This window comes from Ischnura elegans, chromosome 1 (genome assembly GCF_921293095.1).
Source record: "Ischnura elegans chromosome 1, ioIscEleg1.1, whole genome shotgun sequence".
NCBI lineage: Eukaryota > Metazoa > Arthropoda > Insecta > Odonata > Coenagrionidae > Ischnura > Ischnura elegans.
In genome coordinates, this window is record NC_060246.1 from 159,153,484 (window position 1) to 159,179,820 (window position 26,337).

General features: G+C 39.0%; 4 protein-coding genes across 6 annotated transcripts; 2 read left to right on the plus strand and 2 right to left on the minus strand.

Moving 5' to 3' along the window:
• The first annotated feature begins 304 nt into the window (after positions 1–304).
• Positions 305–3,476, plus strand: LOC124172658 (transcription factor Adf-1-like). Its single transcript, XM_046552114.1, has 2 exons — positions 305–674; positions 2,674–3,476. Exons 1-2 carry the CDS (start codon positions 506–508, stop codon positions 3,132–3,134), a joined length of 630 nt encoding a protein of 209 aa, XP_046408070.1. The 5' UTR covers positions 305–505; the 3' UTR covers positions 3,135–3,476.
• Positions 882–3,990, minus strand: LOC124172650 (protein ANTAGONIST OF LIKE HETEROCHROMATIN PROTEIN 1-like). The gene is made up of 2 exons (XM_046552102.1): positions 3,506–3,990; positions 882–2,591 (listed from the first exon to the last, which is right to left on the minus strand). The coding sequence occupies exons 1-2, from the start codon at positions 3,823–3,825 to the stop codon at positions 1,667–1,669; spliced, it is 1,245 nt and encodes a 414-aa protein (XP_046408058.1). The 5' UTR covers positions 3,826–3,990; the 3' UTR covers positions 882–1,666.
• Positions 3,991–19,602: 15,612 nt separating this feature from the next.
• LOC124153881 lies at positions 19,603–21,681 on the plus strand. 3 transcript variants are annotated; one of them, XR_006863785.1, is made up of 4 exons: positions 19,603–20,523; positions 20,621–20,929; positions 21,034–21,589; positions 21,664–21,681. XR_006863785.1 is itself a non-coding variant. In XM_046527278.1 (4 exons), the coding sequence occupies exons 1-3, from the start codon at positions 19,881–19,883 to the stop codon at positions 21,390–21,392; spliced, it is 1,311 nt and encodes a 436-aa protein (XP_046383234.1). In that variant the 5' UTR covers positions 19,603–19,880; the 3' UTR covers positions 21,393–21,419; positions 21,498–21,656. The 3 variants fall into 3 exon arrangements, 2 of the variants coding, with proteins under 2 accessions (XP_046383234.1, XP_046383224.1); XM_046527278.1 differs by lacking the exon at positions 21,664–21,681 and having other exon boundaries at positions 21,034–21,419; positions 21,498–21,656; XM_046527268.1 differs by lacking the exon at positions 21,664–21,681 and having other exon boundaries at positions 21,034–21,656.
• Positions 21,682–24,554: 2,873 nt separating this feature from the next.
• Positions 24,555–25,634, minus strand: LOC124171258. The gene has a single exon (XM_046550427.1). It carries the CDS (start codon positions 25,632–25,634, stop codon positions 24,555–24,557), a length of 1,080 nt encoding a protein of 359 aa, XP_046406383.1.
• Between the last annotated feature and the right edge of the window lie 703 nt (positions 25,635–26,337).

The window sequence follows — 26,337 nt, forward strand, 5'->3', positions numbered from 1 at the left end:
ACATGTAAATAATTTTGATGGGTAACTGTTCCTTATGAAAATATATCGATATGAATTTATATCGATAGGTCTCATTTTCTCCTTTGCTATTGACTGTACCTGTCCGTAATTTTCAGGGTAGTACCTGACTGGCAATATAAATGTTTCTTTATAATTGGGGCTCCATGGCAACCATAGTTTTCATTTTATATCGACATTTAATTTCAATGTAAAGTAAATGGCGATACACTCATATCGTTTTTACGTACGATTTCATTCAGGATTTCGAAGTGGTTGCTAAAGGTACGTTTTCCAAGGAGCGACTATAGCGATGATCGCCGGGCGATGATCGCTGAGCGATGATCGCGACAGCCTGCATACGTTGCTCTACAATGTAACCATTTTCCAACACGCGACTATTGCGGGAGTCGCTTACTTTGATCGCTGGGCGATTATGGTATCCTGCCCAGAGAGGGGTAGGAATCGCAGTCGCCAGCGATTATTTGCCGGTGAATGAAGTGATATCATGGCGTGCAGCACCACAAAATTGAATTTTTCATCGGAAGAAGACGAAAAGTTGACTGAAAAGGTGAGAGACCATCCAGCACTGTATGATTTGCACCATCCACTATACCGGGACATACGTGTGAAAGACAATATTTGGAAAGAGATCGCAGAATATGTAAGAAGACCAGGTGAGTTCATCACAATCTAAAATTTCCTTGAGTTTGTATCTGCTATTTCTTGAACAGATCTAGTTCGTTAACCATTTTCAGATCATCTTTTCGATTTGTTAGATAATGACTATTCTTTCACCAGATTGCAGAATTTTTTAATTATTATATTATGCCATTTAACATTTTTTGGATGCTATAATTACGATTGATTCCAGTTGATAATGACCACCAAGTGTAGTTATGAATGAGACTAATGAAGTTCCTTTGCTGCAACTCAGTAAACATATTTGATAACTATTAGCTTAATCCCGTCTCCTGGATGAGATTCTAAGAATTCCCATAGATATACTCCTAATAAGTTACGGACTCTTTTAGTCTATGACCTTGGATTCTTAGCTGCACGGCAAAAAGAAAATTTTCTTCGACTGTAGATGTGTAACTGCGCCGGGTTTCTTCTAGCACGAGTGTGGATATAAGCTGTCATTAAATACCTACTACGTAATTCCTAATCGGCAATTGGCTTCACTAATATAATACAATATTTAATTAATTGCTAACTTGGGACTGGTGGATAATAACTTCAGTGGTAAGGGCTTTGTTTCATATCAAGGCAAAGTTTCCAAAGGGTAATTTTGCATAATTTCAGCACCGCTTTCAGTAGGAATCCGATAGCTCCGTGGGCAACACTTTACTTGCATTTCGATGGCATATTATAAATGAGAAATTTGATGATTTGGTAATTCTTTATTCATAATAATACATTCATAATATTTTTTCTCTCCATATGAATAATAGACTATAAGCATTTTGAATTTTTACGAGCAATACATCCACAAATTACAAAATTTCTCTTGCGACCTCAAGTGATTTCATTTTACCTGTATCTAACGCCTTGGCTGACATATTTTAAATGGATCGAAGTAATTTCTCCGAGTGCTTTATGTATGCTTTAAATTTATCAATAATACTACTTAAATCATTTAAAAATAACATTAAAAAATTGGAGGGCATTAATTTTTGTCCGTTCTGTTCACATGATGGTTTTGCCATCCTACACTGCCCTCTCCAATAAAGTAGTCTGCAAAAGAATCTCTCACAGAAAAACCTTCTTGATTTGCAAAACCTCCAGTGCCAGCCAAACTAATTAGATTTTGACAAGGCAAATCTTTTGCCGGTTCAAAATCACAGTTGGTTTTTCCATGTGATGAAATGAAGTCATCTCTTAGCAGGTTGTGTAAGCAGCAAGAAACGATGATGGCGTCATCAACTCGTGAAGGTAGTAAATGAATGGGAGTGTAAAAAATCCTGAAGGTTTGGGACAACAATCCAAAAGCGTTTTCGGAAACTCGACGAGCACGGCTAAGCCTGTAATTGAAAATAGCTTTTCGCTCGTTAGCTGCTGCATCAGTTCTTGGGTAGGGTCTCATCATATTTGTATGTAATCTGAAGGCTTCATCACCAACTAACACACATGGAAGTACCTTATCAGAATTAGGTAGTTTACGCGGCAAAGGAAGCAGGGACCCAGTAGCAATTTTTTTCCCAATGTCTGACCTATCAAAAATTCCGCTATCACCTTCCTTTCCGTAGGAGCCAACATCAATGTACATGAACTTATAGTTGGCGTCAACCAAAGCCAGCAGAACGATGGAAAAATAGCCCTTATAATTGAAGAAAAGGGAACCAGTCTTACTAGGACAGACAATCCGAATGTGCTTTCCATCTATAGCACCCGCACAATTTGGAAAATTCCATCTTTGGTAGAACTGATCTGTTTTACTTAATACTTCTTCAGGCGATAACGGTGGCAAATACAATGGCATTAGCTTTTCTCTCAGGACGCTCAATGTAGAAGCAACAATCTTGCTTATTTCACCGGCAGATATTCGGAATTGAAACCGTAGAGAATGATAAGACTCTCCAGTCGCCAAAAACCTGCGAAAAGTAGAGTATAATTATACTTTTGTTTTTCAACAATCTTTATTCAATACTTGATAAAATGTTTTCCTTCTTTCAGTGACAGATTGTAAAAAACGATGGAAAAACATTAAAGACACTTATGACAGGAGAAAAAGAGCAAGGTCACCGACAGGCTCAGCGGCTGCTCCCGATATGAAAAGAAAAAAGTGGCAGCTAAAAGAAAAGTTATCTTTCTTACAATCAACGGAGGCCCCCAGAAAGACCATATCCAATGAAAAGGATACGGCTGATGTAGAAATCACATCCGAGAGGGAAGTAAGTGAACCCCAACCTGAATGTGAGCAGATCGAAGGAATATGCGTAAGTGGGGAATCTGGTTCCTCGGTGAACTCGGCAGACAGAGTGAATGTTGGTGGAGCCAATAAAGTGAAAAAAAGTGCTAAGGATAACTTTTTAATGCACCTAAAAGAAAGGGACCATGAACGCAAAACTATCATAGAAAGTTTATTAGCGGAAGAAGAGGATGAAGTGGACTTATTTTTTTTAAAGTATTGCTAAAACAGTTAAGAAACTTAGTCCAGATTTCATTACCCAAATAAAATTACAAACTTTAACGCTTGTTTCTAATTTTGAGACCGAAATGAGAAGGCAAGTGGAGCGTCAGCTTCCCAGTCCTTCCTTGTCCACTACCTTTTCCACTCCCTCACCAGCAACTAGTGGATTAACTCCACTTAGTGGGAATTCTCTACCAGCTTCACCAAGTGATTATGGTAGGCATGACATTTATGAAGGAGCGGGTGTGAATTCTTACAGTTTTTAAGGTAGTTGCACTGATTTTAATAACCACTTTATGTATCCAAATCATTTTAGAATGAAGAGATTTCTTGTCAACAACTCCAAAATGTAACATGAATTAATTTCCGACTTACCTCAAAGTAAGTGCAAGCTTTTCATCAGGTCTGATTGGATAGGGATGTCTGTTGCAATTTATCTTCCTTATGTCATCCTCTATTAAGCTTAAAATAAAATTAAACTGGGAGGGGTTCAGACGGAAAAATTCGCAAAACTTCTCACTGTCTCCTCGCAAATGGTTTTCGATCAGCATATGTGAGTATCCCTCTTCACTCCTTGTTTTATATATCTGATGCTCAGACTTTCTCTTGGAAATAATGATTTTCTCTGCAATGTCGTCGTCGTCTTCTTCCTCACTCAGTAAAAACGCTAGAATACGCCTCTTTTTATTACTCATGCTCTCACGCACTTGCACAGGTAAAGAGTTTGGAGACTACTGGGTTCTCGCTTCAGAAGAAAATCGCAGTCGCTTTTAAGAAAACACCAAGGCGGCCGCTAACCAGCGATCATCGTCCAGCGATCATCGGTCAGCGATCATCGCCCGGCGATCATCGCTACAGTCGCTCCTTGGAAAACGTACCTTAAGGCTGGAAGTGATTGTTGATGTCTGGTAAACCAACTCTACTACACGTAAGCGTAACCAATTCATTATTTTGGTTTAAACATTGACTTCTTTTTTTACTTTCAATGACGTTTGCATACATTAAACCATTTCAAAATGCTTAACTGTATTTATATATTTTTATATTTGATTGTTTTTAATAGTTTTAATTTCCCTTTGATAATATATCTCCTTTTCAAAATTACATACTACATTATGCATCATTGAAATATGAAAAATTCAATATTCAAGGCGCATTCTTACTCATTCTTTCATCAAACATTTCAGTCGCATTATTGATTGCCAAATGTGCGGAATAATTTTAATCATAGTAACCGGTAATACTGACCATTATATACTAGGGTTGCTTTTTCCCGTGGTTATTTAACCACACGAAATTACGGATAGTTTGCTATTAAAATATTTACTCACGTTTTCTAGCATACGTAGGGCCTATATGTTATGCCTGTTGCATACTTCTTTACCAACGCTGAAATTTGGGGTTAGGGAGACTACAACCTCACGTAATTCATTGTTTAAGAATGTTTTACACTATGTGGGATTCAAGTATTCGGGAATCGATATCTAATAAAGCTCGCGTAAGGCGTCACGACAAATGAATGCCATAACTAAAAATTGAGTCAATTCGGCGAAGATAATTTACTGTGAATATGTAATGATTATGAACAAATCTTGCGCGACCTGTTATGAAAGCCGTGGTACGCTGATTTGCGTTGGTGGCGCCATCTATACAGTGATAATAAAAATATATTTTAGAATATCTATTTTCATGTGTATTGTTAATAAAAAAAACTTTCGTGCATGGTGATACTTTTGTGTCCCGATATTTCGCGTTCATATTGCCATCTCCCACCTCACAAATAAGAGCAGGTTTTAGAATAGCTAATTTTATGGCTGTTTGTGAAAATAATTTACAGGCCAGGCGATAGCTATCTTTCACATTATTCCGCGCTCATATATTTATGAATAGATGAACAGTTATGATGTGTATGAATTGTCGAATTTTTATAAATAAATCTCAAGGAATATGCGAATACTGGATTTTTGAGGACAGAGCGTTTGAGCTTCTCTCGGTTGAAAGGTGGTAACATTTAATAGATCCGCGCTTTTTGGATTTCTGTCTTCGAAATTAACTTGATCGGCTGGGTATTGGTGCATTGAATTGGTCTCAGTCCGATAGTAAAAAAAAGCTGTTATATTTTTTAAAGTATGTTGGGTTCAAATCTTCATAATCAGAAAGAGAAAAGCTATAATTCTAGGACAAGGGTCAAAATACAAAAATCGGCGATATTTCACAAGTGCATCCGTCGTTAATTTTATATTTCTCTCCATTACGTAAATATTCTATTCAAAACGGTCTTAACGCTTATATCATCGTGGTTACTAAGACGACGTTAAGTATTGTTGAGAGCGAAAGAGCGTATCCTCCGTCTATTTCATTTATTAAAAGGATATTGTGTTTTCTTTCCCTTTCTAAGCTACTTATGGACCCAATACTCGAACACGCGTGACATAAAAATGTTCCCACCCCCCTTTCGAAACCGCTTGATGAAATCAAGCGCCTATCGACTATAGAAAATACCCGTAGACTGGAAGTTAAACCAATAGCATTGCGGATTTTACAGTGCAGATGTCAGTATAATCGAAAGATCGATACGATAATTATAGCAAATACGCAAATTGGCATAACTTGATTGCTATATAAGTTGGACCAAAGAAATTTTGGGAATGGGTATATCATGATATTCCTCACAATGCCCAATAGAAATATGTTTTTTATATGGTCTCACATGCGATATATATCGATTCTTCATTTTCAAAATTATATCGATTTGCCTTAAAATTTAGGATTTTACATCCACAGGCATTGTTGACCAGGAATTATAGAGTAGATGACTATTAACTGGAATTATAATATACAGCATTGTGGATTTTACAGTGCAGATGGAAGTTTAATCGAAAGATCGAATCGATTATTGTAGCAAATATGCAAATTGGCATTACTTCAATAGTTTTTCCGTTGAACCTATGAAATTTGGTGAATGGGTACACATTGGTATTCCTCACAATGCCCAATGGGAACATTTTTTGTATGTAGTCTCTCATTCGATATATATCGAATCTGCTTTTTCTTAAAATATATGGAATTGTTATAACACATCGGAATTTACATCAACGGGCAAAGTTGACCAGGAATGATATGTTAAATGGCCATGGACCGGAATTAAAATCAAAAGCATTGCGGATTTTACATTACAGATGCAGTATAATCGAATAATCTAATCGATTATAATAGAAAATACGCAAATTGGCATATCTTGATTCGTATATCCTTTGGACCAATGAAATTTGGCGAATGTGTACATCCTGGTATTCTTCACAAACCCCAATGGAAATATGTTTTGAATGTAGTGTCTAATGATATATATCGATTCAGCGTTTTCTTAAAATATATCGAATTGCTACAACATGCAGGATTTTACATCCGCGGGCGTATTTGACCATGAAATATAGGGTAGATGACCTAACGGGAAGATAAATCAATAGGATTGCGAATTAATATTTTCACGTGTGAGTATACTTGACAATTCGTTATTATTATGGTAGCAAATATGCTAATTTGCGTATCTTTATTACTATTGATGCTAGACCGAAGAAATTTTATGAATATGTTTATTATAGCATTGTTCATGCTGCACTTATGAAATATATTTGCGTTCTAAGCTCCCATTCGACACATATCGAATCTACGTTTTTGTAAAATATATCGAATTGCTATTACTTACCGAATATAACATCAACGGGGACAGTTGAACATTCTTCGGTTCTTTCTCCAATTCAAGTTTCACAACCGTATTAATATATTTATTGTAATCAATGCGTTTTGTTGTTATAAACCTTCCTTAGATATAAAAAAAATGACAGCATTGAGGGACATAAATCGTCAGTAAAATCCGAACATTACTTCATTATTCGAGACATATTTATTCGGATAATCATTTCATTAGTCTCTGTTCGTTTATTTTCTAATAATGATGTATTTAATTTCATTAAGTCTGCTGTATTCAAACGTTAAAAATCAAAAATGGAGGCGATACAATCCTAGGGTAAGGGCTAAAATATGAAAAATTGGCTACATTTCATAAGCTCATCTATCGTACACTATATATTTTTCTACATTGAGTAACTCATTCATATGAAAACGGTTTCCCGAAGCATTGATCACCGTGGTTACTAAGAAGGTCTAAAGTATTGTTGACAGTGAATGAGCGTATTGCCCGCATATTTCAATCATTCAAAACGATATTTTGAGTGTTTCTTTCGCTTTTTGAACCACTTATGGGCACATGACTCGGAAACATGTGACACAACTGTGTTCCCACCCCCCTAATTACCCGCTTGATGAATTCAAGCGCCCAATCGACTCGTTTGGGTATAAAATTGTACAACAGATTGCCCTCTGGATTGAAGGAAATTCAAACTGTCGGTGTTTTTAGAAGAAAAGTAAGGGATTTTCTACTTAAAAACCTATTTTATTCCGTAAATGAGTACTTGGGAGTCGAATGACTGTATTATCTCATCTATATATATAAAAGAAAGTCGAAAATCGTGTTAGTTAGAACACTTACAACTCGAGAACGGCGGCACCGATTTTAGTGACATTAGGATCTTTGGATTCGACTCACCTCCGCATAACATATAGGACATTAAAAAATAGGAAAAGTTCACAAAAAAATTCAACTTTATCTTATTGTTAGAGATATGTTTTTAGGAGTTGATTGTTAAGATGGTCAAAAAAATTAACTTTTTTTCGTTTTTACTGATGTATTGACTGATCTTTTTAACAATATTAAAAAACATTTAAATGTTCAAATATGTTAAAAATATTAAAGTAATCTTAAAATAGTATTAAAATAATTGAATTAGAGGTAAGCTCAGCTCGAATTGAGTTGTCAACAAACACATAACTACCGTGTGCGTAAACAAATCTCCAAGCAATTGTTGATTATCAGTAATGTCCGTGTACTCTGCATGAATTCAAATCTTTTAACTTTGTAATAAACGAAGATGAAGTCACCAACTATCTATCTGAATATTTAAAGTCCTTGGACGTACCTGGCTTACCACAGAACTATTTACAGCTACAGGTAGGCTCTGTGTTCATGATCTTTCGAAACCTAAACCAACCAAAACTATCCAACAGAACGTGTTTGGTTATTAAAAAAACTGATAATGAAAGTGATTCACGCCATTATACTCAAAGGAAAATTCAAAGATGAGGAAGTTCTCAATCCGAAGATTCCATGATCCCAACTTATATGCCCTTTTGAGCTTAAACATATTCAATATCCAATTCGTGTTGCATTCGTGATAACTAGTAGTAGTGTTTATTTTATAGGGTGCGTCGGCGGCTAAGGCCATTTTGCACCACTCACTGACTGGTATTGATAAAGGGGATTAGGCCCGTTCTGAAATTAACGTGTCAATAATTTACAAGAGGTATCATTTATATTTTATTGAAAAGTCGAGTTGAGTGTAGGAATGCTATCAGTCGGGAAATGTTTTCGGGAGTGTCTCCAAGTACCTCAGCTAGGTTGACTCCGAGGTTGTGATTCACCCGTGCAGTACGATATCTTGCACAGTCCGTCAGGATATGTCGCACTGTTAGTGGACAATCGCAATTTAAGCATTGGGGCTGTATTCTCTCTTCGGTGAAGAGGTATGAATGGGTTAATAAGCAGTGACCAATTCTTAAGCGTGTTAAAACCACTTCCTCCCTGCGGACATTTCTTATAGAGGTCTGCCACGCAGTTATTACGGGCTTAATTTCCCGAAGTTTGTTATTTTGGATTTCGAGCCATTGCGTCTTCCAATTTTGTCTAATCATACCCCTCATGGCATTCCCTAAATCTTCCGCTGGAATTAACTGAAAATCTGTATCCGGAGACCCGAGCGCATCTTTGGCTGCAGAATCTGCTTTCTCATTCCCTGGTATGCCCACATGTCCAGGGACCCAAGCGAAGCTTATAGTGGTCCCTTTTTTACTCAGGGATAACAGAGTGCATTGTATGTCCTGAAATATTGGGGTGACAAGGAGAATAAAGAGATATGGATTGGAGAGCACTGTATGAATCTGTGCAGATCATAAATGACGCAACACTGTTTTTAATGGATCGGAGAGCAATCCTAATGGCAGTGAGCTCAGCCGTAAAAATGGAACAGAATTCGTGATAACGATTAACAAATCGCATGGTCAGTCTTTCAGTTTTTGTGATGTTTGTTCTCATGGGTCAATGAAAACTCATGATTTTCTCTCGGTAAATAATATGTGGTATGTTTACGAGTTGGTAAACCATCCGCTGTATTTCTTCCTTTGCTTCAAGGGCGCATCTAGGAATTAGGCATAGGCGCAGCTAATACTGATGGGTCTGTAGGGTATAGAAAACTCGCCAAGGTAAGCGAGAGGTGTGGGGGCCCTCCCCAGACATTTTTCTAGGATGAAAGGTTCAAAATGGTAGGTTTTTCGGCTGTGTGAACAGTTAGATATTTTGTGACTCATCCGTCCCCCTAATATTAATAACCAAATGTTTTATAAAAAGGTTCTCTGAGCTTTTGGGGGGGTTTTAACCCCCAAAAAACCCCCTCGCTGCGTCCCTGCTTCGCTTCGCTATTTTTATTTAGCTTCATCCGCTTCATCTTGCGCCTGATAACAAAACAAAAACTGTTGTTTATCAGAAGGCGCTTGACGCAAGACATTAAACCCGAATGTGTAGGGCACACCGTGGTGCGTTTATGCATGCCGCACGTTTACGCATTTCCTTTTTCCCAAACAGAGATACTATAACTGGCGTGCCTAAAGTCATTTGATACGAATGCTGCTTCATAGGGGCTTTTCTTGCACTATTTTGAGCATCAGTCAAGCGTCGGTCTAGCGTTGCATTAACCTGCCCCGTGAACGAGCCAAGTTTATGCTACGGACTTGGACCTAAAAACATTTTTTTACGGTTAATAACACAAATAGCCAACAACTGAATGCGTATAATTTTTATTTCATCAATATTTTCTCATTTAATTTATAATAAATCAAATATGATTAAAACGATACTGCCGCTCTTTATTTATAAATGGTGCAACTAAACTAAAAGTTCATTGAATGTTAGGCGGCACGAAGTTCGCCGGGTCAGCTAGTTGTACATATAATTAAGGTATTTTTATATTATGTAATTATTGGACATTGCAATTTTCTTGACGTGCCTTATATCAATGCAATTGATCTCTTAGCAAATAAAATGAATGAATGAATGAATGAATGTGAACTTAGTCTAAGGTCACTTTGCCCACATGTTGCCATTAGTGACAACTCTAAGATATCGCCCAAAATTGAACTAGAATGGACTAGAAACTGTCAAGTTAAGATAAAATGCAATAAAAACTGAAATTTTGGTTTATGCAAGCTGTGTAAAAAGTCAGTATGCATGGCCAAAACAGTGCGAAAGTTCCAGAATATGAAAAAGAAATGTAAAGAATCTGTAATCTGATAAAGCCTTTTGGAAGTCGGTACAAAAAAGTATTCGATTTTTTGTGTTTTTTACAGTGTTTGTGTTTTCTTTTATACAATTTTTCACTTAAATATTCATAATTGATTTTATTGTTTACAAATTTTCATCTATAAATTCAAATTTCCACATTGGAAGACGAAAACCAGATTCAAAAAAAAGATGCCGCAGTAAAAGAAAACAGAATTTTTTGCATAATATATTTTTACTAATTAAAAAACATTATTTTTTTTGAAAATATTAAGACACCGAAAACAAATATTGCAATGAAGATGACGCTTTAACACTAGCAACTAAGAAAAAAAATTATCTGCAAAGTAACATGCATATCAGAACATGGGTGTCAAAATTACACCCTCCCGGCATTCTTGGGGTATGCCAAAAAAATTATCTGCAACGTAGCATGCATATAAGAACATGGGAGTCAGAATTACACCTTCCCCACATTCTAGTGTTAAACCGAATCTCAAAAGATACCTTATTTAAAAACCTTGTACATATACTGTTGATGAATATACAAATTATTTAAAGAAAATAGTTACATATGTAAACTTATTCAATGAGCATTGCCTGCACCTTAAATTTTATGCTGTGACTAATTGGTTTCTATTGTGGATAGCCTCAATTGATCCGTATCTCAAGGAGAAGAGCACCCTGCAGACACTCAAGTAAATATAATTTTCGTTGTCGCAGTATATTTAAGCGTAATTTAGAAGAACTAGGGCAAATTATTGTCCGACATATTTTAGTGTAGCCTTATCTGTGTTCATCATGGATAAAATAAGGAAAAGGATTAGACAGCTATGCAAAGTGAATAAGCACCACCAGTTCATTGAAAGGCTAATGGTCGAAGGACAAGATCTATTAAGCCACAAGCATCTCACTGAAGGCCCCAGTAACTCTTCTCGAAGTAAAATTTCAAAATCTAGCTCTTCGAACTCACCTCAAAAGAGTGAAGTTACATCAATTTCATCCCTCTTATCAGGTGAAAATGTTTCTGATTGCAGCAATGACGAATGATAATAGTTTAAGGGCACACGAAGACAAGGCACATCATGCTGGAGTGTCCCCCTTACTGATCTTCCTTTGGACATGATCAAACAGTTTTCAATCGATTGTAAGCATGCTGTTCATCTTGGTGTTACCAACAAATTAATCGAAGTTTGGCGAGGAAGAAAAAATTTAGAAAATCAGTGTTGCCTTCCTTCCAATGGAGAGTTGTGAGTCAACAAATCACAGCATTTGCTAAACATTGGCCATCAGATTTCAATAGAAAACCCAGATCCCTTGATGACTTAGACTACTGGAAGGCAACAGAATATAGACATTTTCTGCTTTATTATGGAATTATTATAGAGAAGAAGAGAATAGTCCATGTCCATGAAGAAATATGCTCACAGGACATTGAGTATGCTGACCGTTGGATGGGACATTAAACCGTGGTCCTCTTGGCGCCTTTCGTTGAGAGCAGGCTTATGCCGATGCCGGATTTCTCTCCACCCTTACTTCCATACTCTTTCCTCATGGCGCAAATTTCCTCTTTCAAATACCATAGCACACGAGTATGCTGAGAGTAGGTATACTTAGTGTTTGGGCTCAGAATACATGCCAACTCTATGGAAAGGAAATCATAACCCAAAATTTTCATTCGGTCATACAACTGACCGATTGCGTTTAAGATTATGGAGTCCTAGATAACTTCTCCACATTTCCATTAGAAAATATTTTGCACACCTTATTTAAAAAGTCAGCGAACCATTACCCGCTCCTAAACAAATTTGCTTGAGGAATTACGAAAGCCTTACAGTGCCAACAAAAAAAGTGGTTAAATCAGACTGAGGTGATAGATTCAGCTATATTCAGGACTTGAATAATAGTGGAAAAATTTTATTCAAAGGATGGATATTTTGCAATAATGGAAAGGATGGTTACATCATTTTGAAGACAAATGAAGCCCTGAAAATTTTACACTTCTCAGCAGTGAATGGAAATATTGCAGTCCACGGTCAAGTTCTCAGAACCCCTCGCTCATTGTTTGACTATGCCACTGATTTTCAGAATTTATGTTTTTCATAATTTAGATGATTGCACAACTCCAAATGATTTCAATTTAATGAAATCAAATGTAAAGGGGTGTTACTGCCATGCAAGAATAAATTTGCACTCATACCTATGTGAAAACAGAATTATTACAGAATAGATTATTAAGGGGTCTGAATATTTACTTATTTGTACTTTAACTTCAGGGGCACAGACCACAGCTACTCATCATTTATTTCAAAATTTCACTTTATGGACCAGTTAATGTTATGTTATTGTAGTAGTATGTAGGTAATGTTGCAATTGCAAAATGTTTTCATTAATATTTTTGAAGACTCTTTAGTCCGAATAAATATTTGGAACAAAAGTTTTAGGGCAGTATATGTTGTCCCTGAGTTTCAAGACGACTTAGATGAGGATGGGAGTCCATCTACAAATTTGGTTCAGCGAGAGTGGATATTTATTTCAGAGGGGATATTTATAGTAAATTACCCAGATTACATCAAAAGTTAAACTGCTGAGCAAAAACTAATAAAAGGCGAAGTGTCAATTAATAAAGATAGATGTACCCAATGTAAGGCAGTGGTAAAATTCAGCAATGACTCATATCTTAGTGCATCACAGGACATTGAGACATTGTTCGGACAGTGTGTTGACAAACTTTTCTGATAGTGAGGTTGAGTGTACAAGTGAGAACTTGAAGAGGAAACATTGTGCACATTAGCATCTAGATTTTATGTATGATAATGCTGAGGAGGATTTGTCCCACGAGCCCACTGGGATCAAAAAAGTTCGTGGAATGATAAGTCATCTCCAAGTAACCACACTCCAATGTATTGCTTTTTTGTATAAAGAAAACTTCTTAAATATATTTTTGCAGGAAATCATCCGTTTTAATTATTTTTAAGCTACTCATCAAGACCTGGATCTTCAGGTAGTGGCACCAACAGCACAACGACCAGCTCAGGTTTATCAGAACATCAAGTTGAGCGAATCATTAGTGTGATCAGACGTAAGTACATACGTTGGTATAAATAGCTTAAGATTCATATTTTTCTCTTTGATTGTGAATTTAAATAGCCAGAATGCAAATAACGTACTTGTGGATGTAATGCCTGTGATGACACATGTATACCCCCTTTCAGCATCCATTCAAGATGTGCGTAGGTGCATCGATGACGTAAATTCCACGCTGGACAATACGCATGGAAGGATTTCTTTAATTGAATATGCTTTAAAAGTTAAGAAGCCTGATAATATTAAGGAGCCTGTGGCTGAAAAGCCAACATTTCTCCCGATGAATAGCTGGGAAAATATGGAAGAAGTGGAGGTTCTTTTGATAGAAAACTGCGAGATTAGATCATCCATGGTTAGTAGATTTCATATTTAGGGTATCCTATTGATTATAGTGATGTCCACTAAATTTGGGCAAGTGTTGGGTGTAAGTAATCAAGTAGTAAGTTATTCATTTAATATGTTGTTGTAAAAATAGATAATGACTGATCAGAAATCACTGTTGACTCTGTAGTTGTCAATCATATAAGAATGAATTTTCATTTTGAATTAGGGTATTTGGTAATTCTGTATCGTTTTTTTTAACAATTTTTCACTGTGTTTCCTTTATCACAACACAGTTGCAGAGGAAGCAAATGGCCATGCTGCTGTCTAAAAACAGGCAGCAACAGTCATTATGAAGTGGTTTTATGGAGCTGGAGATAGAGGAGGCGGTCGGGAGAGTCGAAAGGGGAGAAAAGTGGAGCATCAAGGAGTGAGCGTAAACGACCACGAATCAGATGATTAGCAAAGCCACTGCACTTTTAGCCAATTCACTTGGGGGATGTCTCAGCTGAATAAAGCATTGATGAATGTTCTTAAGCCGGACAATTCATGGGAAAAACTATTCCTGAGATATCTCTCTCCAAAAATAGGTGCATACATCTACTTAAATGATATCATCAGTGCCAAATTTGATCATCTTTCTTAAGTATCGTTCTCCATTATACAAGCTGGTGTAAAATATTTTGTAAAAATTGATAGCCAAGGAATTTAATGCAATAAATTGACCTTTACAGATGACTATGCAATTCCTAAAAAACTAGAAATAGACTCTAGCATACGTGATGAATCGAATTTAGAGATGTTCATAGCAAGCAAGCAAGGTGGGGGAAAAGAGATATTGAGTTGCAGCAAAAAAAAGATACTTCACTGGGAGAATCTTGGGATTTGGAAGAAGGTCCAACGATTGAAGAGCCACCTGTGCTGAGCAAGAAACTTAAACTTGATGCTCAATCTAAAAAGGTATCTCTCAATGAGTTTGCTTATTATTTATGTAATATTTTCTTTGTATTGCTGGGTGAACTAATTTATAGCAATGAATAACAGACTCAGCCATCAGTATCTGGGTTGGAGCGAAAATCTAAAAGAGCTCCTAGTAAGAATACTTTTGTGTAATATCTCTATATCATGTTAATAGTTTATCGCATCTCACAAATTTAATTTAACTGATAGACCTCTAAAGATGACTACATAATTATCAAGGAACTGGAAATTGAGTTATCGAGATGCAGCCTAAAATGGAAATCCCAATGAACCGCTTGGAAATTATTGGTTGAAGGTCCAATGATTGAAGAGCCACCTCTGCTGAGCAGGAAACCCAGAGATGATGCTCATTATAAAATAGTGTGTCTAAATAAGGTTGTGAATTATATATGAAGTCCTTTCTTGATGATGCTCCTCCGTGCACAAGTTTCCAACTATTTATTTTCATTACAGTCTCAGCCATCAGCATCTGGCTTGGAACGAGAGAAAGATAAAATATCTCCTAGAAAGAAAACTTTTGTGTACTATCATTATATCACGACATGATTGCCACATCTCATGATTTTTTCTTCCTAGGGTTTGCTTGAAAGTATACTTAAAATTAATATACTTTTTTGTATTTCAGATGATTTGAATAAGATACTTAAAGAATTGGAAGAGATTTGGGCCACGGTGACTGTAGATGTGGCTGACATAAAAGAACAGCTGGCAGCTCTGTCTACAACTATGCAGCAAATGAGAGCATCCATTGAAGGAACCATCGAAGCAATCAACATGAAATGCTTGGAGAAGTTCCAGTTTCCTCTTATTGATTTAGAAAGTTTGTTGTTTCTTGTAAAAGTCCAAACTGAACAGTTTCTTATGGCACTTGAACAACCAATACTCCTCCATCGACCTCACCATGGAGGTCGAATAAAATGGACGGTTACCCTTCCTGGATGTACTCGTCTCCAAGAATCAGAACTGAAGGCTTGGCCACTCTGTGTACCGTAAGCCAATGCACACAGGTCATTACCTGAATGCCAACTCCCACCACCACCCACAGCAGAAGAGAGCCACCTTTAGTACTCTTTGCCAACGTGCTTTTTCGACTTACAACGGAGACTCCAACGAGAAAAAGAAACGCCACATCATCAACGCCTTCAGGAAAAATGACTTCTCTGTCAACACTATTGACAATATGGTCACCCAGTAAGAGAAGAAGCACAAAGAACTGGCCCAAAAAAGGACCGTTGGGAATACGGAGCGGGATGTAGAAGAGAAGAAAAGCTCCAATTATGCCTTAATTCCTTATGTACCCAGGACATTGGAAAAAATCGCAAGAATTCTTGGGAAACATAATATAGTGACACGTTTTCGCTGTGTCATGAAGACATCCAACCTCCTATGCAAGGCCAAGGACCGCATGCCCATGAATATCCAAAGCGGAATATATGAAGTTAAGAGCTCTGGCGGAGACTCATACATTGGCCAAACATCAAAAGCCGTGAAATGCAGAATGCAAGAACACCTAAGGTTCACCAAAAATAGAGTTTCGGTTATCCGCCATCGCCGAGCACGTATGGGAAGGACCAACACACAATGTGGACTTTGAAAATGAAAAAATCATCGCTAGAGAGAAGCATTACTTTCCTCGACTCATACGAGAGGCCATCGAAATAACGAAAACATCCACATTCACCAGGGAGGACAGCTATTTGCTCTCAAACGCCTGAAAGAGACTGTTACCCAAAAGGAACAATCAGAACGCACTCAGCCAAAACCAAGGCTAAGACGGACAAAAACCTGCATCAAACACTTCGAACCTGAATTTTCCAGCTGCAATGCCGGTGAAACTGTCGTCATGATGATGAATCGACTCGGGGGTCAGCCCGTAAACCTTGCTACAAATGATTATTTATGTTTCTCTCTAATGTAATGAGATATATTTTTAATTTGCCACCTTCCAATGTCTCTAAGACCAAATGGAAATACATAAAGACTATTATATTATTTTCATTATACTTTCATAATCACTAATGGGATCCTCCGTTGGCAGGTAAAATTAACAGCCTTGCATATTTTTAAGAAGATCCATTATTTTGCCTTTTGTGGCGAAATCTTACATATTTTTGTAATGGGAAACTTCATTTGTATTTCAACTCTTTTGTCTGTAATATATGTGTATATATATTTTTATTGATGTACTTTATTCATGTAGGAGCCCACGTTATGGAGAGTTCTTCATCAGCAGTGTCCACAAGAACTGTTGTGGGGTGTGCAAGATGATTTCCTCGATGCAATCATCTCTATTTTGCAGCTGTAACAAGTCGTCTTTCCTTCTTGACTCAGGTTTATTGATCATTCATACTTATTCCTAATAATGAGAACACTTTAATAGGTATATCCCTTGCTTACATAAAGGAAAGTCTATTGATTTGTTTACTTCTCTGAAAATGTATTTTAGTGAGGGGAGCATTGATTGTTCATTCTTTTGGCCATGATTTAATCTGTACTCTCCCTTTGAGCTTTAAGTTCTCTGTTTTGCTGTGAGCATTATTTGAGCAGATTTGTGCTAATGATTGAATTGATTACCATTCATAAAAGAAAGATTATGGGTCACAAACAAAAAAGTGCTGAGGAGATTGCATAATTAGAGATGGTTGAATTTTGAATTGTATTTTTCCTCAGTGTTCAGTAAACTTGTACAAATACATTTTCCGCAGCAGAAGGGTTAAAAAAAATGCCATTCTCTGAAAATGAGACCCTCATAATGAACAAGTGCCAATATTTTTGGCCCTAAATCATAAATGACAGAGGTTTTTGAGTAATCCGTTATGATGTGACTGGCATCGGTGTACGGATTTAACATTCACTGTTTTGTTTTTGCAATCATATTGGACAGAAGTCATTCCAAAGGACCTAAGTCCTTCCAAAACTTGGCCTTATCATTTTCCTATCAGGTGCCATCAGTAGCACAGCTCAGGCACTCATGTTTCCGCCATCGACCGAGACCTCTTGCAACATGAGCCAACCTCCAAACACAAAGTGCTGTCGAAGATTGAGGTTTCGGCTGATGAAGATGGGTGAGGTGGCCCCAAAACAGGGAATCCCTATCCACATTCTTACATAAAAACTGATTCAGCTGGGCATAAGCACGTCACTCCATCAAGACATCATACATGGATTGTGATGGCAAAAGACAAATGTTTGATATTGGTTGGTGCCTTTGGTTTTTGTCGGGAGGGTATATCAATATTGTTAAAATTGTTCATGCATTTGAGGAAGGCCACAAATGACGTGTGATGAAGAATTTGAATGAAACGAAACGTTTGAACTTTCACTAGAGTAGAACACCTATTCGAAGAAATAGGAAATTTATTCCATTAGAAATAAAAGAAAAATTTCAAGTAGGAGAGCAGCGTTACTACCGTAGTGGCCATATTCTTGCCACTGCTGTGAGGGAAAAAAAGATTCAGCAATTTCCTATGATTCTTCTTTCGACGAGATGCAAAGCAAAACTGAGTAAACGTTCACCTACCCGGCGAGGTTAGATGAACGTTTACTCAGGAAGAGGTTCTTCAATTGTTCAATCCCATAATGACTATATGTGAGGAATCAATACGTCAGATATGATGCTTTATACTTATCTTGATGAAAGACGTAGAGTAAAATATTGGAAAAAGATGTTTCAATATTTTTTGTGTATTGCAATGAAGTCTTCCACACTATACAAAGAAAACTTGGCACCTGGAAAAAGGGCTTTGTCCAGCATTTCACTATCAGCATAATTGAGGAACTAGGCAGCGAAAGGCTTCAAGAAAAGCAAAACCGAGATATGGAACCAGTATCATCAGAGACATATATCGAAAAACTTATAAAATTGCCAAATAAAAAAGAAAAGGACTGTTGTGTGTGCAGTGTAAAAGGGGAAAAGGGAATAGAATAAAGAAAAAGATCCAGAACTATGTGCGGAAACTACAAATAAGGCCTTCATGGTGAATGCTTCCATAAGCATAAGTGTGTCAGCTGATAAGACCATGAGTGTAGAGTCAGATAAAAAATATAGTCGTCTGCACAAAAGGTAGCTTCTGTCTGCCGAGGAACAGGGATGGTTACGGTTAGGGTGGCCCAAAAAAAACTTTTTTTTGAAAGTTTGTGGGGCGACTTCATTTTATGGTGCAATTTCATGTATAAACGACCCACAAAAAAATTCGGCTCGATTGCACAATATTTGACCCTGCCGAAACGCGTTTAAACATTTTCGGCTAGGATGTAAGGCATTTTGCCTACTTTACAGGGGCTATTTTCCGTTTTCTCCGGTATTTGCTGCAGAAATTGTTGTGAAATAGAATAAATACAATACTTGTTGATAAAAATTATTAATACAAATCAGTTATTTTATTATTAATTCGTTAAAAATGGTTTACATAAAATTTACAACCTTTTTTTTCCATACTTATAACAGATATTTTTTGATGAGGGACACACCCCTTTCGGCGGTGTCATTGACGACTTTAATATGTTTTATAACATTAAATCCTTTCAGGTACCTTTCATCGAAAAGCCCATCTTCGGGGTCTCTTGACAAAAAGCCTTCTACGGCATGATAGATTTCGCTTATTCTCGTTATAATTGGATAAAAAGGCAATCAAGAAAGCGTTCAAAGCAGCACGGTTATCGTTTGGCGGCAAAAGTAAACTCAGTCAATGCTTCATTAGAACAATGTTGCAAGGCGGCATCATTGTCCTACGACGATGCAAGAAGACAACGGCACTTCATGATCACAGCTATATTGTTGCGCGACTCTCCCGCCCCTGAAGACTCCAGTGACAAAACAAGCGGTAGCATTCGTGAAAGCAGTTCATGTTTTCAGAGGTGAAACCGTGTGTCTCTGAGTTATTTTTCTAGGAGTTTGTGTGATTTTACTTCGAAATGGCTGAGAAGAGTTATAGGCGTATCACTAGGAGGAATACCAATATTTGGCTCGTTGGTGACTGTTTCGATGAAAACTTGCCGAGAAATGGGAAACTTCCTACATTGCGAGAAGTTTTGAAGAGTTTCTTTGCTAGACTGCACTCCACGCCGGGCACTGCTAAATCCAAAGACGTCGCCAGACACACGGGGAGCGCATTGCTGGAATTTTGGGCAGAAGCAAACATCCCAACTCAAAACGCCCGTGATGTTATTAAGAAACTATTAAACGTGTATAGGGAATATAGGAGGTTAGGAAAAGATAAGGGCCTCAAATGCAGGAAGAGTGATATGAAGAGACAATTATTTACATCCAAGCTGGACAGGCTGCTCGACATTGGTCATAAGAAAGCTATGGAGCTCATTAAAATAGATGATGACCGCCAATTTTACGTGAGCATGCAAAGTGACCGCATTGGGTATATGGGCGGCATCGATAAGGAATGGTGCGCCATGCAGGAAAACAATCGTAAAAGGAATCATCAGAAGGAACTTGCAGCGGAGAAGGCGAAAGAACGAAGTACAAAGGAGACGAATGAGCTCTTTAAAAACCATGTTTCTTCCGAGGCTTCCGATACGAGCACGGCTGAAGACACCGATGATGGTATGTATTTTTGTATGTATGAATTATCAAGCTAAAATTTATGAATAATTTTATTTATGTAGGTCATATAATTTTTGTTGCACTACACATTTTACAGACTTTACACCGAGCAAGCCTAAGAAGCGCAAGATTCACATTGTAAATGACTCAATGGTATCTGCTGCGTTAGATCGAACTCTGACGTCTTCCGGTGGGGGATCCATGCTAATAAAAGCGGTTGCTCAGGCCACAGCGAAATCTTTGGGTTTTGCTGAGAAGGAGGTGCAGATAGTTTCTTCCCGCTCACAATTACAGCGAAAAAGGTCGGAATGTAGAGAGGAAATGGCAATTATGATTAAACAAGAGTTCACTCCGGATGTTCCTTTGGTCGTCCATTGGGATGGAAAGCTAATGCCCAGCAGTGAAGGTATTTATCGTAATTTGTTTGTCCTTTCCATTATTTATTTTCAATATCTTGCATAGTCTGTAGGCACATCAGACCATTTATTGCGGTTTCGTTCCTTCCTTTAGATGCAGAAGGCAATGCTGATCGGTTGCCAATTTTGGTATCTGGAGAAGGAGTTGAGCAGCTTCTTGGCGTTCCGGAATTGAAAAGGGGCACTGGGATTCAGGAAGCTACTGCAGTGGTTGAATATTTGACAAGTTGGGAACTTCAGGAGCGAGTTATAGGCCTCGTCTTCGATACCACAACCGTGAATAGTGGACGAGTAAATGGAGCCTGTGTTCATATTCAGCGAAAACTGGGAAAAGAGCTGCTGGAGCTTGCTTGCAGACACCATATACTTGAACTAGTCCTCGCTGCTGTATTTGATTCATTGATAAGTGTTTCTAAGAAGGCAACTTGTTTGTTGCATTTGTTGATTGTCTAAAGGATAATTGGAAAAATATCGACAAAGGTATTTTGAAACGCTTGCTAATATATTTCCACGTATGCAGGGACATTAACTAAACTTTTATTTTTACTATGCTTACAGCGCGGTACCGCACTGCAGCGACAACACGGGGTAGTTTGCGGAAGATCAACGACAAAAAAGAAATCATTATATTTTGCTGCAACCAACTTAAGGTAAGAAACTACCTCACATTTTATACACCCACATCTATTTCCACCTTAATTGATCATTATTTCTTTATTTCCAGGTATTTCAGCCGCGTGACAACTACAGGGAACTTCTGGAGTTGGTTATTATTTTCTTGGGTGGTTCAGTTCCAGGAACCACAGCCTATCAGTTTAAGAAGCCTGGCTCCATCAGCAAGTCGCGGTGGATGGCAAAGGCAATCTATTCATTCAAAGTATGGATGTTTGGAAAGCAATTGAACCTTTCAACCAAAGAAAGTGACAACGTGTTTCAAATTTGTTGTTTTGTAGCTTCCGTGTACATTAAGTCCTGGTACACATGTCCAGTGGTGGTCCATTTGCTATTAGTGGTGCAGAAGCACAGAAGAATGTTCGATAAGTACGGAAAAAAAAGGTTGTAAATTTTATGTAAACCATTTTTAACGAATTAATAATAAAATAACTGATTTGTAATAATAATTTTTATCAACAAGTATTGTATTTATTCTATTTCACAACAATTCCTGCAGCAAATACCGGAGAAAACGGAAAATAGCCCCTGTAAAGTAGGCAAAATGCCTTACATCCTAGCCGAAAATGTTTAAACGCGTTTCGGCAGGGTCAAATATTATGCAATCGAGCCGAATTTTTTTGTGGGTCGTTTATACATGAAATTGCACCATAAAATGAAGTCGCCCCACAAACTTTCAAAAAAAAGTTTTCTTTTGGGCCACCCTAAGGGATGGTATAGGGAATATTCCACGTAATCGGTAAAAGTGCATGCATTTTGTCTTCTCAGTCGAGAATCGAAGACCATTGCAGTTGGACTACTTCTCGATCCGATTTAGGGTCATCTGAATTTGCCTCGTAGCAGAATGGAGCGTGGATGCCCGGAAAAATACTGCCAAGTCATCAACGAATAAGGATCCACATACCGGAGGTATTATGCATTCCTCAATGCTGTTAATTGCGATAGCAAACAGCGTGACGCTTAAAATACAACCTTGAGGGACCCCGTTTTCTTGGGTGCGGGAACTTGACAGGATGTTGTGGATTCTAACTCTAAAGACCCGTTCTTCTAGGAAATTCCTAATAAAAGTTAAAAGGTTGCCCCTAAAACCCCATTCATGCAGAGTTTTTAAAACTTTGTGTCGCCATAATCGGTCATAGGCTTTTTCTATATCGAAAAATACTGCTATGACGTGCTGTCGGAGCAAATAGGCTTCGTGTATGAAGTTGGTGCTTCTGACGAGATGATCCGTTGTCGATCGGTTGCGGCGAAAGCCACATTGAATTTTGGAGAGAAGGTCTCGGCTTTCAAGATACCAAACCAGGCGTCGGTTAACCATTCTCTCCATTATTTTACAGAGGCTACTTGTTAGTGATATGGGGCGGTAGCTCCCAGGATCGCTGCGATCCTTACCCTGTTGAAGGACAGGGATGACTATAGATTCCCGCCATGCATGCGGGAAAGATCCATCATACCAGATCTGGTTGAACGTTGACAACATATCAGCAAAAGCTTTAACGGGGAGATTCCGTATGAAGGCATAGTGGATGTTATCGCCACCTGGAGCTGTATTCTTTGAGCATGCGATTGCGGCTTCGAGTTCCCATAGACTAAAGGGCTCATTATATGGAAAGTCCGCTTTATTATCAAAATTCATAGGGGCTGCCTCAGCTATCCGTCTCATTGATATCAATGCCTGATCATAATTTTTGGAAGAGCTTACTTCAACGAAGTGCTCCACAAATGCTTCCGCGACTTCCTGTCTGGAAGTTGCAATTCTGGGTCCCGCTTTTAGGCCAGCGATAGCAGTGGACATTCGGCTTCCTGTGATTTTATTCACCTTTTCCCATACCTTGGATATAGGAGTCCGACAGTTTAAGTGGGACGCATAGGAAATCCACGAAGCCTTTTTGGCTTCCTTGATTATCCGCCTAGCTTTGGCCCGGAGTCGTCGGAAAGCTGCTAGGTTCAATGAAGTTGGGTATTTTTGAAAGTTCTTAAGTGCTCTTTTCCTTGCGGCAATAGCTTCTGCGCACTCCTTGTTCCACCATGGGACGGGTGGACGCCTTGCAGCTATCGATGTCCTAGGGACGCTAGCTTCGGCAGCATCCAATATAGCTTTCGTAAGGGTTAAAACATTTTCAGCTCCATTTCGGTCGTCAGTAAATGTAAAATTGAAAAGATTTCTAAAAAGCGGCCAGTCCCCTTTTTTAATCGTCCAAGTACGGGGTCCGTTAAAATCGCAAGTTCGTCTACTCGGTTTTGAAATAAAAATCGGGAAATGGTCGCTCCCGTAGAGGTCGTTATGTACTGACAGCTGTAATCTAGCTCCTAAACTACAACTATAAAAACACAAGTCAATAACCGAGAACTCTCCATTATGACTATTGAAACGAGTGTGTTCGCCGTTGTTGAGTAAAATAAAATTAAAATCATTAAAAAAATTAGCTATTAGCTTTCCTCTACTATTAGCTTGTGCTCTGTTGCTTCCCCAAAGGGAGTCATGAGCATTAAAATCCCCCAACAGCACGTGTGGTTTTGGAAGCTGAGCGACTAGCGACTCTAGGGCATTCTTGTTTACAGGTGCCCACTGGGGCAAGTAAACGTTACAAAAGGTAACTAACTCTGGGGTGGCTACAGAAACTGCAATTGCCTGTAGGGGGGTTCTTAAAATGATCTGTGAGGAGTAAATGCTCTCCCGGACAGCTATTGCAACCCCTCCCTGGGCTCTATTGCCACTAATATCATCGGCCCGGTAAACGCAATAGCCCTGTAGTGACATTCTGTCGGATGGTTTCAGATGGGTTTCCTGCAGACATACGCAGGATGGGTTGGAATTCTTAACTAGAGCATACAGTTCCTCCTTGTGTCTGTAAATACCGTTACAGTTCCACTGTAAGGTTTTAAACATAAAATTCATGATTAATAAAAAGAGATAAAGGTATTAAAAACTTATACGGTCGACTACGATCGTCGTAGTCTCGTCTTCCCCTTTCCTGGAGGATTTGTCAAGCATTTAAATTGTTTAGCTACCTCGGAGGGATCGGCGTCCATCATATCGTCTGATACTGCGTCCTCCTCGAGGTCTGATTTTTTAAAATGAGTTTTTCGTAAGAGTGTTTTGGCCTTCTTTGATGAAGGCGAGTTTTCGCCCGAAGAGTCACTCTCCGCAGTAGCCTTAGCTTTATCCTTCGTGATGCTGATACTTGTTAAGTTCTTAGGCTTGGCGGGCAGGAACACGCCTTTGCATGGCGCGCATACAGAGGGCGTGTGTGTCTGCACGGCAGCGTCCACATATTTTTTGGCCGTCACCTGGCTATAGGATTTTCCAGAGAAAACAGGGTTCAGAGCTCTGAATTCTTTCTTGGCTTCTCCGTAAGTTATTTTCTTTGAGGTTTTTATTTCTTGTATTTTCTTTTCTTCTGCAAATATTGGGCAGGATGCTGACCACGCTGGATGGTCTCTATGGCAGTTCACACATTTTTCCTTTTCACTACAGTCTCCTTCGTGCTTCTTCAGAGAGCATCTACCACAGAGTTCCTCTCCTTTACAGTTGCCTGATGTGTGTCCATACCTTTGACAACGGAAGCATCGAATGGGCTTAGGAATATACGGTCGAACTTGGATAGCGCTGTAGCATACATAGATGGACGTGGGAAGCTTCGGAAGGGCGAAGGTGAGGACAAAGCTGTTCGTGTCCTTTAGAGTGCCGCTTCGCCTCGTTTTCAAGCGGCGGACCGATATCACCTTTTGGTCTTTCAGACCTTCTTTGATTTCCTCCTCGGTGCAGTCTGAAAGATCCCAAAATGTTACGACGCCGTCACAAGTGTTAAGTGATCGGTGGGGATCAACTTTCACTGGGACTTGGAAGAACTCTTTCACCTCAAGCAGTCTCTTTGCTTGTCTTGAATTGTTGACCTGTATGAGGAGAGAACCTGACCGCAGTCTCTTCGCTGTTTTTACATCGCCAACCAACCCCTGGATCACTTTCGCGATTACGAACGGAGACACTTTTTTCAGAGCTCCTTCTTCTATGCTGCTCATTACTACGTAAGAAGGGTAATCATTCTGTAGTACATTTTCCGTACATAGCCTTTTGCTGGGATTAGCCTCCCTAGAGGCAATGGGTGTTGGGTTTTGGATATCCATAGACATTGTTTATATTCATCTCCGGGGCCCCACCCACCATGGAGTCCGACAAGGGGACGATGCACCGCGGGCCGGTGCAGAGCGCCAGGTTCCCCCGAAGATATAGACGTGCCCCTTCGAGAATGCTCTTGGCAGTGTCCCTTTGGATCACGCTCGCCCTTCCTGGCGTACGCTCGAAAGGAGCCGCCAAGCTCCCCAGCCGCCAGGAGCCGATTGACCGGGAATGGGTTAGTTCCCGGCCGCCCGTCTAGGAGAGTCAGGGGCCAAAGTGAGTGTTGGGGATTCTCCCCTCCCACAGAGGAGGTCCCCTCAGCCACCAGGATCCCCGTTCCCTGCGACACGGGTAGCCACGCACGGCAAACACGTGGGTGGGCTAAGGCAGGATGGTATCGCCTTACACGGACAGTCGGGCCCACATGACTGTCCGGACGCTACCCTAGTCGTACCGGGGGTTTTTTAACGAGGTTGTCTCCTCGGTGGGCTCGGGTCCGTGGGGGCGCGGCTCCCCAAAGGAAGAGATCACCCTCTTCCCCCCGTGCGGGGTTATAGCAATGAATAACAGGCGAATGTGAGAATTAGTAGTAGTAGTGTTTATTTT

Bases quoted from the DNA above. Each gene is read 5' to 3' on its own strand.
- LOC124172658 (XM_046552114.1), top strand. From the start codon at position 506: ATGGCGTGCAGCACCACAAAATTGAATTTTTCATCGGAAGAAGACGAA. The intron at 675-2,673 runs GTGAGTTCATCA...TCCTTCTTTCAG, and splicing joins AGAATATGTAAGAAGACCAG to TGACAGATTGTAAAAAACGA.
- LOC124172650 (XM_046552102.1), bottom strand. From the start codon at position 3,825: ATGAGTAATAAAAAGAGGCGTATTCTAGCGTTTTTACTGAGTGAGGAA. The intron at 2,592-3,505 runs GTAAGTCGGAAA...TACTTTTCGCAG, and splicing joins AAGCTTGCACTTACTTTGAG to GTTTTTGGCGACTGGAGAGT.
- LOC124153881 (XM_046527268.1), top strand. From the start codon at position 19,881: ATGGCTGAGAAGAGTTATAGGCGTATCACTAGGAGGAATACCAATATT. The intron at 20,524-20,620 runs GTATGTATTTTT...CACATTTTACAG, and splicing joins GGCTGAAGACACCGATGATG to ACTTTACACCGAGCAAGCCT. The intron at 20,930-21,033 runs GTATTTATCGTA...TCCTTCCTTTAG, and splicing joins GCTAATGCCCAGCAGTGAAG to ATGCAGAAGGCAATGCTGAT.
- LOC124171258 (XM_046550427.1), bottom strand. From the start codon at position 25,634: ATGAGCAGCATAGAAGAAGGAGCTCTGAAAAAAGTGTCTCCGTTCGTA.